General features: G+C 37.9%; 1 protein-coding gene across 1 annotated transcript in view; it reads right to left on the bottom strand.

Annotated features, from left to right (window-relative positions):
* Positions 1–14,778, bottom strand: part of LOC133632131 (BMP-2-inducible protein kinase-like) — a 78,442-nt gene extending 63,664 nt beyond the window's left edge. The window contains exon 1 of the mRNA XM_062024372.1: positions 14,143–14,778. Within this exon, the coding sequence (XP_061880356.1) occupies positions 14,143–14,281 (139 nt within the window). The 5' untranslated portion in view covers positions 14,282–14,778. The remainder of the gene's footprint in view (positions 1–14,142) is intronic.
* Positions 14,779–17,579: the final 2,801 nt, after the last annotated feature.

The raw sequence follows: 17,579 nt of genomic DNA on the forward strand, positions 1-17,579 counted from the left end.
CCATCGATTATAAGTTTGTATTATTTTTGAGTAATGAGTTTTAAGGGGAAAAAACTGCCTACATTACAGCTTTGTGTTATTACTGTCAATAATGTAACATTTTCTCGTTACATTTGACATGTTTGCTCTTTTATTGCAGTGTTAAAAAATGAGCTGCGGGCCTCCAAACATATTGCTGGCTATTGTGGCCAAACAGCTCCATTTTTCTTTCATCTGACCACAGAACTTTCCTCCAGAAGGTTTTATCTTTGTCCATGTGATGTCAGATTAGGGCTGCAACTAACGATTCATTTGATAATCGATTAATCTGTCGATTATTACTTCGATTAATCGATTAATAATCGGATAAAAGAGACAAACTACATTTCTATCATTTCCAGTATTTTATTGAAAAAAAACAGGATACTGGCACCATACTTATTTTGATTATTGTTTCTCAGCTGTTTGTAAATGTTGCAGTTTATAAATAAAGATGTATTTAAAAAAAAAAAAAAAAAAGCCTCTGCGCATGCGCATAGCATAGATCCAACGAATCGATGACTAAATTAATCGGCAACTATTTTTATAATCGATTTTAATCTATTTAATCGATTAGTTGTTGCAGCCCTATGTCAGATAAAACAAAAATTGAGCTGTTTGGCCACAATACCCAGAAATATGTTTGGAGGAGAAAAGGTGAGGCCTTAAATCCCAGGAACACAATGCCTACCGTCAAGCATGGTGGTGGTAGTATTATGCTCTGGGCCTGATTTGCTCCCAATGGAACTGCTGCTTTAAATGGGACAATGAAAAAGGAGGATTAGCTCCAAATTCTTCAGGACAAACTGAAACCATCAGCCCGGAGGTTGGGTCTTGGGCGCAGTTGGGTGTTCCAACAGGACAATGACCCCCAAACACACCTCAAAAGTGGTAAAGGGATGGCTAAATCAGGCTAGAATGAAGGTTTTAGAATGGCCTTCCCAAAGTCCTGACTTAAAGGTGTGGACAATGCTGAAGAAACAAGTCCATGTCAGAAAAGCAACACATTTAGCTGAACTGCACCAATTTAGTGGTCAAGTGGTCAAGCAGAAGCTTGTGGATGGCTACCAAAAGCGCCTTATTGCAGGTCAACTTGCCAAAGGACATGTAAGCAAATATTAACATTGCTGTATGTATACTTTTGACCCTCACATTTTCAGTAGAGCCATAATAAATTCATAAAAGAAGCAAACTTCATGAATGTTTTCGTGAGCAACAAGTGTGTGCTCCAATCACTACATCACAACAACAACAAGTATGTGCTCCAATCACTACATCACAACAACAACAAGTATGTGCTCCAATCACTACATCACAAACAAATAAGAGTTGTAGAAATGATTGGAAACTCAAGACAGCCATGACATTGTTATTTTGACTTTTGGTATTAGTGTTCCTGAAAAGAGCCAAACACACATACTGTGCATCTAAATGTGTATATATCATGTATACACACATACACATTGGCCCCCCCAGACACATTTTCTCTCTCAATGTGGCCCCCCCGAGTCAAAATATTTGCCCAGCTCTGCTCTACGCGGTGCGATGCGCCTTGTTTTATTGAACTCATGACGTCTTGCGAGCCAGGTTACATTTTAAATGTTGTTTAAACTACTTGTGGTCAATAATTGTCTAATGTATCATTATTTATCATTTGGAAGACTCCCAAAATGCAACACGGAACAACACAGGAAGTCCTTCATACCGACAGCCATCAGACTGTATAATGCATATGTTCCTTTTTGACTGTACTTAAATGTATAATGTATTTATATTATTCACATGTGAATAATGCTGTATAATAGACTGTATTTATGTTATTCACATGTGAATAATGCTGTATAATAGACTGTATTTATATTATTCACATGTGAATAATGCTGTATAATAGACTGTATTTATATTATTCACATGTGAATAATGCTGTATAATAGACTTGTATTTATATTATTCACATGTGAATAATGCTGTATAATAGACTGTATTTATATTATTCACATGTGAATAATGCTGTATAATAGACTGTATTTATATTATTCACATGTGATAAATTCTGTATAATAGACTGTATGTATGTTATTCACATGTGAATAATGCTGTATAATAGACTGTATTTATATTATTCACATGTGAATAATGCTGTATAATAGACTGTATTTATATTATTCACATGTGAATAATGCTGTATAATAGACTGTATTTATATTATTCACATGTGAATAATGCTGTATAATAGACTGTATTTATATTATTCACATGTGAATAATGCTGTATAATAGACTGTATTTATATTATTCACATGTGAATAATGCTGTATAATAGACTGTATTTATGTTATTCACATGTGAATAATGCTGTATAATAGACTGTATTTATATTATTCACATGTGAATAATGCTGTATAATAGACTGTATTTATGTTATTCACATGTGAATAATGCTGTATAATAGACTGTATTTATATTATTCACATGTGAATAATGCTGTATAATAGACTGTATTTATATTATTCACATGTGAATAATGCTGTATAATAGACTATTTATATTATTCACATGTGAATAATGCTGTATAATAGACTGTATTTATATTATTCACATGTGAATAATGCTGTATAATAGACTGTATTTATATTATTCACATGTGATAAATTCTGTATAATAGACTGCATGTATATTATTCACATGTGAATAATGCTGTATAATAGACTGTATTTATATTATTCACATGTGAATAATGCTGTATAATAGACTTGTATTTATATTATTCACATGTGAATAATTCTGTATAATAGACTGTATTTATATTATTCACGTGATAAATTCTGTATAATAGACTGTATGTATATTATTCACATGTGAATAATGCTGTATAATAGACTGTATTTATATTATTCACATGTGATAAATTCTGTATAATAGACTGTATTTACACTACCGTTCAAAAGTTTGGGGTCACATGTAAATGTCCTTATTTTTGAAGGAAAAGCACTGTACTTTTCAATGAAGATAACTTTAAACTAGTCTTAACTTTAAAGAAATACACTCTATACATTGCTAATGTGGTAAATGACTATTCTAGCTGCAAATGTCTGGTTTTTGGTGCAATATCTACATAGGTGTATAGAGGCCCATTTACAGCAACTATCACTCCAGTGTTCAAATGGTACAATGTGTTTGCTCATTGGCTCAGAAGGCTAATTGATGATTAGAAAACCCTTGTGCAATCATGTTCACACATCTGAAAACACTTTAGCTCGTTACAGAAGCTACAAAACTGACCTTCCTTTGAGCAGATTGAGTTTCTGGAGCATCACATTTGTGGGGTCAATTCAACGCTCAAAATGGCCAGAAAAAGAGAACTTTCATCTGAAACTCGACAGTCTATTCTTGTTCTTAGAAATGAAGGCTATTCCACAAAATTGTTTGGGTGACCCCAAACTTTTGAACGGTAGTGTATATTATTCACATGTAAAAAATACGTAAATGTTTGTCTATTGTGAGCGAACTGTGGTGCTGAATTTCCCCCAGGGATCAATAAAGTACTTTCTATTCTATTTCCATGATCGTGCATCCATAATTTCTACGAGGTACCCTGGGCCCACAAAAACCAAGCCACTGACACCCATACTGTAGCATCACACACTGATCCCTCTTCTTATTCTCTGGCAGACCAGCTGTGTGAAGACACATAGTGCTACCTAATCTATTTGTGGCGGTCCAAATGTACTGTTAGCGAGCCACCACAATGAAATGGACGTGCGGGGAACACTCGTTCAGTTCTCAGTGATCAACCAAGGTTCCAGATTGTGTTCAACATCAGAAGGGAAAAATAAAACTTGTTTTCTGATACTTTTTCCAATATCAAATGAATGCTGAAGCCCCGGGGGCCTCTGGACAGGAGAGGGCCCACTCGCTCCCTTTGCCATTTCCGGGGAGCCATCGACGTTTGGCGTGGAGCACAAATGGAGGAGATAGCCACATTAAAAGCGCTAGTGGCGCAGATCATTCAAAGTTTGGCTGGGAGGGAACCTTGTGATGTTCATTAAACCGGCAGCTGGGTAATGGCTCAAGAAGAAGAGGGAAAGATGAAAAACATCACATGATGGCGTTGACTACCTCGGCCTCAGCAGAAGGGTTTGGGTTGCTACAATATTGTGTAAAAACATAATAGTATGTCCTACAAAACAAGTACAGTACCGTAAACTCCAGACTATTAGCCACTATTTGTTTTCCCTACACTTTGCACCATGTGACTTAAAAAAACGGTAGGGCTAATTGATGGATTTTTCTTCGCATGTTACAAATAGTTGTTTTTTTAAACAAGCAAACACACTGATACGGTGTGTTATTTATCCATGTAGTGCTTTCATCTGGAAGTAAATGTGCCGTTCTGCCTTCTAGTCCTCCATAGCGTTTCTACATGTATGGATTCAACATTCACCACTTTGTAAGTTTTACAATATAACTAAAACAATTCTTACTTACTAAACCGCCCCGTGTGTGATGTCTGGAGGAGTGTGTTCATGCATATTTGTACGTGCTATCGTAATGTCATCAAGCTAGCGTCGTTAGCATGAGCTAACACGCTAACTAGAGATGTCCGATAATATCGGTCTGCCGATAATATCGGTCGGCCGATATTATCGGCCGATAAATGCGTTAAAATGTAATATCGGAAATTATCTGTATCGTTTTTTTTTATTATCAGTATCGGGTTTTTTTAATGTATTTTTTTATTAAATCCACATAAAAAACACAAGATACACTTACAATTAGTGCACCAACCCAAAAAACCTCCCTCCCCCATTTACACTCATTCACACAAAAGGGTTGTTTCTTTCTGTTATTAATATTCTGCTTCCTACATTATATATCAATATATATCAATACAGTCTGCAAGGGATACAGTCCGTAAGCACACATGATTGTGCGTGCTGCTGCTCCACTAATAGTACTAACCTTTAACAGTTAATTTTACACATTTTCATTAATTACTAGTTTCTATGTAACTGTTTTTATATTGTTTTACTTTCTTTTTTATTCAAGAAAATGTTTTTAATGTATTTATCTTATTTTATTTGATTCATTTTTTAAAAAGTACCTTATCTTCACCATACATGGTTGTCCAAATTAGGCATAATAATGTGTTAATTCCACGACTGTATATATCGGTTGATATCGGTATCGGTTGATATCGGTATCTGTAATTAAAGAGTTGGACAATATCGGCATATCGGATATCGGCAAAAAGCCATTATCGGACATCCCTAACGCTAACACATTTGCAAGTAACTGTGTTAGTGTTATTAACTTACAATGGCATTATTTTTGTATCGTTTCAGTTTTGTAAATATACCAAGACGTCACCGTGGACTTATTGAGTCTGTTTAGCTGTTTGGAGAGATATCTTGCGCAGCTAGCGGGACTACCATGACTTCTGTTATGTTTGATCAGCCGTTTTACTGCCTTGTTGCAGACACCGATTGGAAACAATGAAGGTATGTATATAAACATTTACAGAATATTTCTGCGTAAACAACTCATTTCACAACGTATACTGTATATCTGTGGCTTATAGTCCGGTGCGGTTACCATATGGAAGTTTTTTTCCCCCCCTAAGATTTAGTGGGTGCGGCTAAGGGTGTAACAGTACGTGTATTTGTATTGAACCGTTTCGGTACGGGGGTTCCGGTTCGGTTCGGAGGTGTACCGAACGAGTTTCCACACGGACATATTAAGTAGCGTAACACATGTTGTGTACACAATGCACCCCAAGGCACAACACACGGCATGCTAGCAGCTAACGGGCTAGGATAGACTGACCATATGTCCTCTTTTCACCGGACATGTCCTCTTTTGCGGAGTTTCTTAAATGCCTCAAATGTCCGGCATTTTGAGTTAGGGTTGCGTGTATTTTCAATGTACGTTCAGGGTTAAGAAGGGGTTAAAAACAAAAACAGCAGCATTGGTGAGGGAGGGGCAGAGACAGAGAGAGAGAGAGAGAGAGAGTTATGATAAACACGCATGCGTCGCCAGGCTCTGCTTTTTATCCATAGATGTATCCGATTTTATTTTTATTATCTATAGCAGGGGTGTCAAAAGTGTCATTTGCGGCCCACAGCTAATGTTTTAAAGGCCCACGGCACATTCTAAAAATACTATTAAAATAAACAAAAACATAACAAAAATGAAATTAAAAAGCTTAAAGGTTAAATGTCATTTAGAAAAAGTTGCAATGTTGACTAATAAAACAAAGCTGTTTTTTTTCTTCTTTCAAACGGTCATTGCTCAAAACATAATATTGAATCAAAATCAATGTTGTTATGAATTATTGACCTATCCAAGGTTCCGATTACTTCACATCAAATATTACACTAAGACAAATATTTTTGGTGGAAGATTTTGCAAATTTGGTAAATAAATAACCCAAAAATGTATATTTTCTTGTTATCTTACTGTACCAAAAATGAACCGAACCGTGACCTCTAAACCGAGGTACGTACCGAACCGAAATTTTAGTGTACCGTTACACCCCTAGGTGCGGCTAATATACCTATAGTCCGGAAAATATGGTAGTTTACTAAAGTCATGTAATAATATTGTCATTGGAGAGCAGACATTTGTAGGTGTCTCCCTTGGGCTGCTTCTCCACCGTGGAACTATTTTGTTATTTACGTTGCACACGGACGTCTTTGAGTGACGGGCTGGAGGTCAGAGTTGTGTCTGTGCAGCGGAGGTCATGCTCGCTCATCCAGTTTGCGACACATCAACACATCAAGGGCACCTTCTCAATATTTTCATGGATAAAAGCCTTGGACTTTCGCAGCCGGCTATTGCTGCACGATTAGTAATTAACAGAAAGTATGGGAATGTGTGAGCTGCTGCCAGCTTTTCTGTACTTATATAATAATCTACACTCCATTGTAACTGTATTTCAAACAGTATTTAATTAAAGTTTTTTTTCTTTTTTAGAAGGCATGTTAGGTGTTAAGATTGTGATGTTTTGGGAGGAAAAGTAATCGATTCATTCATTTCAATGGAAGGGGATGCTTTAAGTCGAGCTTCTTTTCCTGTTAGATCAAAAAACTACATTTTCCAATTTTAACCGCGATTCTTATTTGTAGTAGATCAGGCCCTAAATTGCCTGTGACATTTACTAAATCGTCTTGGTTGTCTATTTCCTGTCTGCTGATGCAGGAAAAAAGCTTGGATGGCACAGAGAGAAAGGTACAAAGAAGAGAGAAAACGAGAGGCCTCCATAAATGTGAAAAGAATCAATTTATTTTATTTTTCTCTCTCAATTTCATCAGTTTCATAAACATTTCACGAAAAAAAAAAAAAAAAGTGTCCCGGGAAATCAGGATCTCAATACTGAGGTTTACTTGTATGACTGTTTTTTTCGTTGTTTTTTTTAAAGGTGATGAATTCAATTCTGTACTAGCACAGCACGCACATGTCGTTAGCTAGCTAGCTGTTTGATTTAGCAACATTCAGCTAGCACATTGAAGTGTGCAACAAATGACTTCCTGCTAGTGAATGTTTGTGTCCAATGAAAGAGACTTTTATTAAGAGAGCAAAATCAGCACGTGGAACCAATGACAAGACGTGAGTGTGTGCTGGGGACACGTCCAGCAAGTCACATGACCCCTGCAACATTTCATTGGTTTTTTTAACGCACATTTGATCACTTCTTCTTTTTCTTGTTGTTGTTGCAGAAGACAGGAACTTCAAATAATAGCACTGCTTACTGTTGCTAGGCAGATTTAGCTGGCAGCAGCACACACTTTTATGGGAAACAGCGGCGGTTGCCGGGTAAACTACGGCCAGGTGGCCTAACCAGTCCTGTCACATGACAGGCCACTGACAGGAAGTGAGCGGGAACAGGTTTACCGTGTGACACAGCGGCGTGTTTACGAGATGACGCGGACATTTTCAATGCGACGTGTTGAAGCATAAACAAAGACTCAACATGCTTTGTTTTAATCAATCCATTGATTAAAAGGCCATTCTAAAAAAAAAAAAAATTCTAGCCTGATTTAGCCATTCCTTTACCACTTTTGAGGTGTGTTTGGGGTCATTGTCCTGTTGGAACACCCAACTGCGCCCAAGACCCAACCTCTGGGCTGATGACTTTAGCGCAGGGGTCACCAACGCGGTGCCCGCGGGCACCAGGTAGCCCGTAAGGACCAGATGAGTAGCCCGCTGGCCTGTTCTAAAAATAGCTCAAATAGCAGCACTTACCAGTGAGCTGCCTCTATTTTTTAAATTTTATTTATTTACTAGCAAGCTGGTCTCACTTTGCTCGACATTTTTAATTCTAAGAGAGACAAAACTCAAATAGAATTTGAAAATCCAAGAAAATATTTTAAAGACTTGGTCTTCACTTGTTTAAATAAATTCATTATTTTTTTACTTTGCTTCTTATAACTTTCAGAAAGACAATTTTAGAGAAAAAATACAACCTTAAAAATAATTTTAGGATTTTTAAACACATATACCTTTTTACCTTTTAAATTCCTTCCTCTTCTTTCCTGACAATTTAAATCAATGTTCAAGTAAATTTATTTTTTTTATTGTAAAGAATAATAAATACATTTTAATTTAATTCTTCATTTAAGCTTCTGTTTTTTCGACGAAGAATATTTGTGAAATATTTCTTCAAACTTATTATGGTTAAAATTCAAAAAAATTATTCTGGAAAATCTAGAAAATCTGTAGAATCAAATTTAAATCTTATTTCAAAATCTTTTGAATTTCTTTTAAAATTTTTGTTCTGGAAAATATAGAAGAAATAATGATTTGTCTTTGTTAGAAATATAGCTTGGTCCAATTTGTTATATATATTCTAACAAAGTGCAGATTGGATTTTAACCTATTTAACACATGTCATCAAAATTCTAAAATTAATCTTAATCAGGAAAAATTACTAATGATGTTCCATAAATTATTTTTTCAAAAAGATTCAAATTAGCTAGTTTTTCTCTTCTTTTTTTCGGTTGAATTTTGAATTTTAAAGAGTCGAAATTGAAGATAAACTATGTTTCAAAATGTAATTGTCATTTTTTTTCGTGTTTTCTCCTCTTTTAAACCGTTCAATTAAGTGTAAATATCATTAATTATTAATAATAACATAGAGTTAAAGGTAAATTGAGCAAATTGGCTATTTCTGGCAATTTATTTAAGTGTGTATCAAACTGGTAGCCCTTCGCATTAATCACTACCCAAGAAGTAGCTCTCGGTTTTAAAAAGGTTGGTGACCCCTGCTGTAGCTTGTCCTGAACAATTTGGAGGTAATCCTCCTTTTTCATTGTCCCATTTAAAGCAGCAGTTCCATTGGCAGCAAATCAGGCCCAGAGCATAATACTACCACCACCATGCTTGACGGTAGGAATGGTGTTCCTGGGGTTAAAGGCCTCACCTTTTCTCCTCCAAACATATTGCTGGGTATTGTGGCCAAACAGCTCCATTTTTGTTTCCTCTGACATCACATGGACAAAGATAAAACCTTCTGGAGGAAAGTTCTGTGGTCAGATGAAAGAAGAATGGAGCTGTTTGGCCACAATAGCCAGCAATATGTTTGGAGGCCCGCAGCTCATTTTTTAACACTGCAATAAAAGAGCAAACATGTCAAATGTAACGAGAAAATGTTACATTATTGACAGTAATAACACAAAGCTGTAATGTAGGCAGTTTTTTCCCCTTAAAACTCATTACTCAAAAATAATACAAACTTATAATCGATGGATACATCTGAAGTTGATCTGGAGGTTTGAGCGTTAAAAATAGGTCATATTAAAATAAATAATTTTTATACACTTTTATGAGTGGGGGCTTTTGGATACAGAGATTTTTAATGTGAATTTTTTTTTTTTTTAACTGGCATTGCTCAAAAAATTATAATAAATCGGAAGCAATTTAAGGCTGCAATTACTTCAAATTAAATATTCCGTTTTGAAAATTGTTTTTGGAAAAATATTGCGTATTTTGTGTTCTTTCCATAAAAACGGGGGAAAAAGTCATTAAAAAAAAAAAACGTTATGCCAATGGATAAGTCTTAAGATGTATAGATATTTAAGTTTTGAGATTAAAAACATAAATATATGATTTTATTTTTTAACAATTTTAGGACTGTGACACATTTGGGTCCCTGGGACATTCCCCAAAACTAACGGTTGCAATATATATTGTTTTGAAAATGACAAATATCAAAATGGCCCCTGCATTCGTTTCATTTTTCAGTGGAAAAAGTTTGGACACCCCTGACTCGATGACTGACATTTGCATCATACCGTGATTTATTGACCACAGTGGTGTGGTCATTACTCAAAAGTAATTCAAACTTATAATTAGAGATGTCCGATAATATCGGCCTGCCGATATTATCGGCCGATATATGCGTTAAAATGTAATATCGGAAATTATCGGTATCGTTTTTTTTATTATCGGTATCTGTTTTTTTTGTTTTTTTTAATTAAATCCACATAAAAAACACAAGATATACTTACAATTAGTGCACCAACCCAAAAAACCTCCCTCCCCCATTTACACTCATTCACACAAAAGGGTTGTTTCTTTCTGTTATTAATATTCTGCTTCCTACATTATATATCAATATATATCAATACAGTCTGCAAGGGATACAGTCCGTAAGCACACATGATTGTGCGTGCTGCTGCTCCACTAATAGTACTAACCTTTAACACTTCATTTTACTAATTTTCATTCATTACTAGTTTTTATGTAACTGTTTTTATATTGTTGTACTTTCTTTTTTATTCAAGAAAATGTTTTTAATTGATTTATCTTATTTTACAAATTTTTTTAAAAAAGTACCTTATCTTCACCATACCTGGTTGTCCAAATTAGGCATAATAATGTGTTAATTCCACGACTGTATATATCGGTTGATATCGGTATCGGTTTATATCGGTATCGGTAATTAAAGAGTTGGACAATATCGGAATATCGGATATCGGCAAAAAGCCATTATCGGACATCCCTACTTATAATCGATGGATACATCTGAAGTTGATCTGGAGGTTTGAGCGTTAAATATAGGTCAATATGTTTGGAGGTGAAAAGGTGAGGCCTTTAATCCCAGGAACACTATTCCTACCGTCAAGCATGGTGGTTGTAGTATTATGCTCTGGGCCTGATTTGCTGCTTTTAATGGCACAATGAAAAAGGAGGATTACCTCGAAATCTTTCAGGACAAGCTAAAATCATCAGCCCGGAGGTTGGGTCTTGTTGGGTGTTCCAACAGGACAATGACCCCAAACACACCTCAAAAGTGGTAAAGGGATGGCTAAATCAGGCTAGAATGAAGGTTTTAGAATGGCCTTCCCAAAGTCCTGACTTAAACGTGTGGACAATGCTGAAGAAACAAGTCCATGTCAGAAAAGCAACACATTTAGCTGAACTGCAGCAATTTAGTGGTCAAGTGGTCAAGCAGAAGCTTGTGGATGGCTACCAAAAGCACCTTATTGCAGGTCAACTTGCCAAGGAAGCAAATATTAACATTGCTGTATGTATACTTTTGACTTTTGCTCACATTTTCAGTAGAGCCATAATAAATTCATAAAAGAAGCAAACTTCATGAATGTTGTTTGTAAGCAACAAGTATGTGCTCCAATCACTACATCACAACAACAACAACAAGTATGTGCTCCAATCACTACATCACAACAACATAAGAGTTGTAGAAATGATTGGAAACTCAAGACAGCCATGACATGGTGTTCTTTACACATGTATGTACACTTATGACCACCACTGCGTGTCATGAAGTCAGAGAGTGTGTGCAAGTCATGAAGTCAGAGAGTGTGTACAAGTCATGAAGTCAGAGAGTGTGTACAAGTCATGAAGTCAGAGAGTGTGTACAAGTCATGAAGTCAGAGAGTGTGTACAAGTGAAGTCAGAGAGTGTGTACAAGTGAAGTCAGAGAGTGTACAAGTGAAGTCAGAGAGTGTGTACAAGTGAAGTCAGAGAGTGTGTACAAGTGAAGTCAGAGTGTGTACAAGTCATGAAGTCAGAGTGTGTAGAAGTGAAGTCAGAGAGTGTGTACAAGTCATGAAGTCAGAGAGTGTGTACAAGTCATGAAGTCAGAGAGTGTGTACAAGTCATGAAGTCAGAGAGTGTGTACAAGTCATGAAGTCAGAGAGTGTGTAGAAGTGAAGTCAGAGAGTGTGTAGAAGTGAAGTCAGAGAGTGTGTAGAAGTGAAGTCAGAGAGTGTGTAGAAGTGAAGTCAGAGAGTGTGTAGAAGTGAAGTCAGAGAGTGTGTACAAGTCATGAAGTCAGAGAGTGTGTACAAGTCATGAAGTCAGAGAGTGTGTACAAGTCATGAAGTCAGAGAGTGTGTACAAGTCATGAAGTCAGAGAGTGTGTACAAGTCATGAAGTCAGAGAGTGTGTACAAGTGAAGTCAGAGAGTGTGTACAAGTGAAGTCAGAGAGTGTGTACAAGTGAAGTCAGAGAGTGTACAAGTGAAGTCAGAGAGTGTACAAGTGAAGTCAGAGAGTGTGTACAAGTGAAGTCAGAGAGTGTGTACAAGTCATGAAGTCAGAGTGTGTACAAGTCATGAAGTCAGAGAGTGTGTAGAAGTGAAGTCAGAGAGTGTGTACAAGTCATGAAGTCAGAGAGTGTGTACAAGTCATGAAGTCAGAGAGTGTGTAGAAGTCATGAAGTCAGAGAGTGTGTAGAAGTGAAGTCAGAGAGTGTGTACAAGTCATGAAGTCAGAGAGTGTGTACAAGTCATGAAGTCAGAGAGTGTGTACAAGTCATGAAGTCAGAGAGTGTGTACAAGTGAAGTCAGAGAGTGTGTACAAGTCATGAAGTCAGAGAGTGTGTACAAGTCATGAAGTCAGAGAGTGTGTAGAAGTGAAGTCAGAGAGTGTGTAGAAGTGAAGTCAGAGAGTGTGTACAAGTCATGAAGTCAGAGAGTGTGTACAAGTCATGAAGTCAGAGAGTGTGTACAAGTGAAGTCAGAGAGTGTGTACAAGTGAAGTCAGAGAGTGTGTACAAGTCATGAAGTCAGAGAGTGTGTACAAGTCATGAAGTCAGAGAGTGTGTAGAAGTGAAGTCAGAGAGTGTGTACAAGTCATGAAGTCAGAGAGTGTGTACAAGTCATGAAGTTAGAGAGTGTGTACAAGTCATGAAGTCAGAGTGTGTACAAGTCATGAAGTCAGAGAGTGTGTACAAGTGAAGTCAGAGAGTGTGTACAAGTGAAGTCAGAGAGTGTGTACAAGTCATGAAGTCAGAGAGTGTGTACAAGTGAAGCCAGAGAGTGTGTACAAGTGAAGTCAGAGAGTGTGTACAAGTGAATTCAGAGAGTGTGTACAAGTCATGAAGTCAGAGAGTGTGTAGAAGTGAAGTCAGAGAGTGTGTAGAAGTGAAGTCAGAGAGTGTGTAGAAGTGAAGTCAGAGAGTGTGTACAAGTGAAGTAAGAGAGTGTGTACAAGTGAAGTCAGAGAGTGTGTACAAGTGAAGTCAGAGAGTGTGTAGAAGTGAAGTCAGAGAGTGTGTACAAGTCATGAAGTCAGAGAGTGTGTACAAGTGAAGTCAGAGAGTGTGTACAAGTGAAGTCAGAGAGTGTGTACAAGTGAAGTCAGAGAGTGTGTACAAGTCATGAAGTCAGAGAGTGTGTACAAGTGAAGTCAGAGAGTGTGTACAAGTGAAGTCAGAGAGTGTGTAGAAGTGAAGTCAGAGAGTGTGTACAAGTGAAGTAAGAGAGTGTGTACAAGTGAAGTCAGAGAGTGTGTAGAAGTGAAGTCAGAGAGTGTGTACAAGTCATGAAGTCAGAGAGTGTGTACAAGTGAAGTCAGAGAGTGTGTACAAGTGAAGTCAGAGTGTGTACAAGTGAAGTCAGAGAGTGTGTACAAGTCATGAAGTCAGAGAGTGTGTAGAAGTGAAGTCAGAGAGTGTGTACAAGTCATGAAGTCAGAGAGTGTGTACAAGTCATGAAGTCAGAGAGTGTGTACAAGTGAAGTCAGAGAGTGTGTACAAGTCATGAAGTCAGAGAGTGTGTACAAGTGAAGTCAGAGAGTGTGTAGAAGTGAAGTCAGAAAGTGTGTAGAAGTGAAGTCAGAGAGTGTTTGGAAGGGTGTGTCCATGCTGGCTAACTCACCCTCAGCTACGAGCTCCTCCACGGTCACTTGATAGCGGCCCACGGCGAACACTTTCCCCAAGTAGCTGCTGAGGCCGCAGCCGCCAGAGCCGCCGAGTCCCGCACTCTCACTCTTTGGCATCCGGGAGAACTTCTTCATCTTTTCTCCTTTTGTTCACCCCCAAAACAAGTGGAACACTTTCAGCGTCTTCCTATCTTGTCTCCCCCCGCATGGAGCCTCCGGCGAGGACCACACGCCCCCCCCCCAGGACGCGGCTCAGGTCGTGCGGGCGACAGCGTCCACCTTGGCGGGGACACAACCACCACAAGCAGGCGGCTGGTTAGCTGCTTTGACACATCGGGCTCGGGCGGGGGGTGGACTAATGAGTTGCCGCAGTTCGGACAGTAAAAAAGGCCGAAAAAGCAGGTCAAAGTGCCGCCGAGTCGACCTCCGAAGTGGCCGCGGAGTGCTCGGCTTCCACGCGCGCGCAAGCTCGGCTCAAGCTAGCAGGCTAACTAGCGAGCTAACAGGCTACTTCCGCCGCGAGGAGGCAGGTGAAGCAGTCAGGGCGGCGTAAGAGGGCTCCTCCTCGGGTTGGGCCTCAGCACTCGTCCGCCGCGTCTCCGCCTCGCTTCCCTTCTGCCATCTTGGCTCAACTTGGCAACGATGGAGTCTACGTAATGAGGGGGGGCGGCAACTTTCTCAGCCAATCATGACCTGGTCACGCCCCTCCACCTTATCTGGTCACGCCCCCTTTAGTGGTGTTTTGCTATGGATAACTCAAACTAATCCAAAAAAAGTACATTTGACAAACAATTAGTGTAACATTTACACACGTCATCAATAACGTACGGAGCCCCCAAAGGGACATGGGGGAATATTTTTTTGTATGATTTTTTTTTTTTTTTTAGACATGTATCTCATGCGCATGAGAAAGTTTTTCGAGAAACTTTTTATAAAGTTATAAAAAAATAAAAAATACTTTTTTTATATTTTATAATATAACAAGATAGTTTCTCGTGCGCACGAGATACATGTCTAATTTTTTTTTTTTTAAAACAATTATACAATTTTATTTATTTTTTTAATTATAAAACATTTTTCCCCCCATGTCCCTTTAGGGGCTCCGTAATAACGCAATCGTTAGCATTTCTATTAGCATGATAACTGTTAGCAAATTTGTTATACACTTTAGCATGGAATATTTTGTTACTTGACGAATGATGCCTGTTAGCATGCTACCGTTAGTATGCTAACTATTTTTTTAAGCTAATTTTATAGGCGTACACCTCAGTCATATTTTGATACTTAATGCTAATGTTAGCATGCTAGCTTCTTTTTTTAGCTGATTTAACAGTTTGTTTTGATATTCCATTAACCCTTGTGTGTTGTTCGGGTCTGTGGGACGCGTTTTCGATTTTTATTAATGTTAGCATAGTACTGTTAGCATGCTAGCTTTTGTTTTCGCTCATTTTGCTCATATTTTTTGTTGTTTTACACTTTCTGGCCAGTGTGGTAACTGTTAGCATGCTAGTTTTTTGCTTATTTAGCAGGCATATACTTCAGCATCAAATACTTTACTTGTTGAATGATACCTGCAAGCATGCTAATGTTAGTATGCTATTTATAATAATAATAATAATAATAATAGCTTTTATTTGTAAAAAGCACTTTACATTGAGCAAACAACCTCAAAGTGCTACAGTGTATTAATAAAAAGATAATAAAAATAAAAAAAAAATAAAAAAAAAACTAGAACAGCCTAATAGCTAGAACTAGTTTGCATATATTGGAAAAAAAAGGCTTTTTTAAAAAGAAGGGTTTTTAAGCCTTTTTTAAAAGCATCCACAGTCTGTGGTGCCCTCAGGTGGTCAGGGAGAGCGTTCCACAGACTGGGAGTGGCGGAGCAGAAAGCCCGGTCTCCCATCTATTTTATTTTTTGAGCTAATTTTGTAAGTAGACACCTCAGTCTGTTGCCTATAAATGTCTGTTCTTGATCATCCTGTGCACACTTAAAACGTATTTTCATCTTGTGAAGGCGATGTTTTAGCTGGAAATTGCACAAAAAGTGGAAAAAACACTAAGACTATGAAAGATAATGAAAGAAATCAAAACATAATGTTTCCATAAGTTTTTGTCCAAAATGAAATGGTTACTAAAATAAAAACAGCGGGTGTTTTTGGTGTGGGTCCCTGTCACGTCTTTTAAAGCCATTTGGCTACTTTCCTGTGTCATTTCCAGTAAAGAAAAAGAAAACTGCTTGAGCGCAATCTATACATCTATAATTATGGATATTGTGTATATCCATCCATCCATTTTCTACGGCTTGCCCCTCTCGGGGTAACGGGGGAGGCTGGAACCTATCCCAGCTGCACTCGGGCGAAAGGCAGGGTACATGCCCGCATGTGTATACGTATGTATTTATAAACTTACATATGTATACATACACATGTATATTAGGGCTGCAACAACTAATCGATTAAATCGATTAAAATCGATTATAAAAATAGTTGCCGATTAATTTAGTCATCGATTCGTTGGATCTATGCTATGCGCAGAAGCTTTTTTTTTTTTTTTTAAATAAACCTTTATTTATAAACTGCAACATGTACAAACAGCTGAGAAACAATAATCAAAATAAGTATGGTGCCAGTATGCTGTTTTTTTTCAATAAAATACTGGAAAGGATAGAAATGTAGTTTGTCTCTTTTATCCGATTATTAATCGATTAATCGAAGTAATAATCGACAGATTAATCGATTATCAAATTAATCGTTAGTTGCAGCCCTAATGTATATGTGTGTGTGTTTATATACATGTATCTATTCTATATATGTATATAGAAGCAAGTGTTTACATAAACATGTATATATATTTACATATAGATCGAGTCAAGGTGGGGGGGGGTTTTCTGGACCGAAAATGACACAGGAAGGTAGCAAAGATGTGTTGGGGGCCCAAATGAAAGATATTTGCCATTTCTATTTTAATAATCCTCTGCAGTAGACATTGTTTTTTGGTCTGGTTTTTTTATCCATCCCATCCATCCATTTTCTACCGCTTGTCTCTTTTTTTGGGGTCGCGGGGGGTGCTGGAGCCTATCTCAGCTGCATTCGGGCAGAAGGCGGGGTACACCCTGGACAAGTCGCCACCTCATCACAGGGCCAACACAGATAGACAGATAACATTCACACTCACATTCACACACTAGGGACCATTTAGTGTTGCCAATCAACCTATCCGTGCATGTCTTTGGAGGTGGGAGGGGCCTATCCCCAGGTGCATGTCTTTGGAGGTGGGAGGGGCCTATCCCCAGGTGCATGTCTTTGGAGGTGGGAGGGGCCTATCCCCAGGTGCATGTCTTTGGAGGTGGGAGGGGCCTATCCCCAGGTGCATGTCTTTGGAGGTGGGAGGGGCCTATCCCCAGGTGCATGTCTTTGGAGGTGGGAGGGGCCTA

This window comes from Entelurus aequoreus, linkage group LG17 (genome assembly GCF_033978785.1).
Source record: "Entelurus aequoreus isolate RoL-2023_Sb linkage group LG17, RoL_Eaeq_v1.1, whole genome shotgun sequence".
Classification (NCBI taxonomy): Eukaryota; Metazoa; Chordata; class Actinopteri; order Syngnathiformes; family Syngnathidae; genus Entelurus; species Entelurus aequoreus.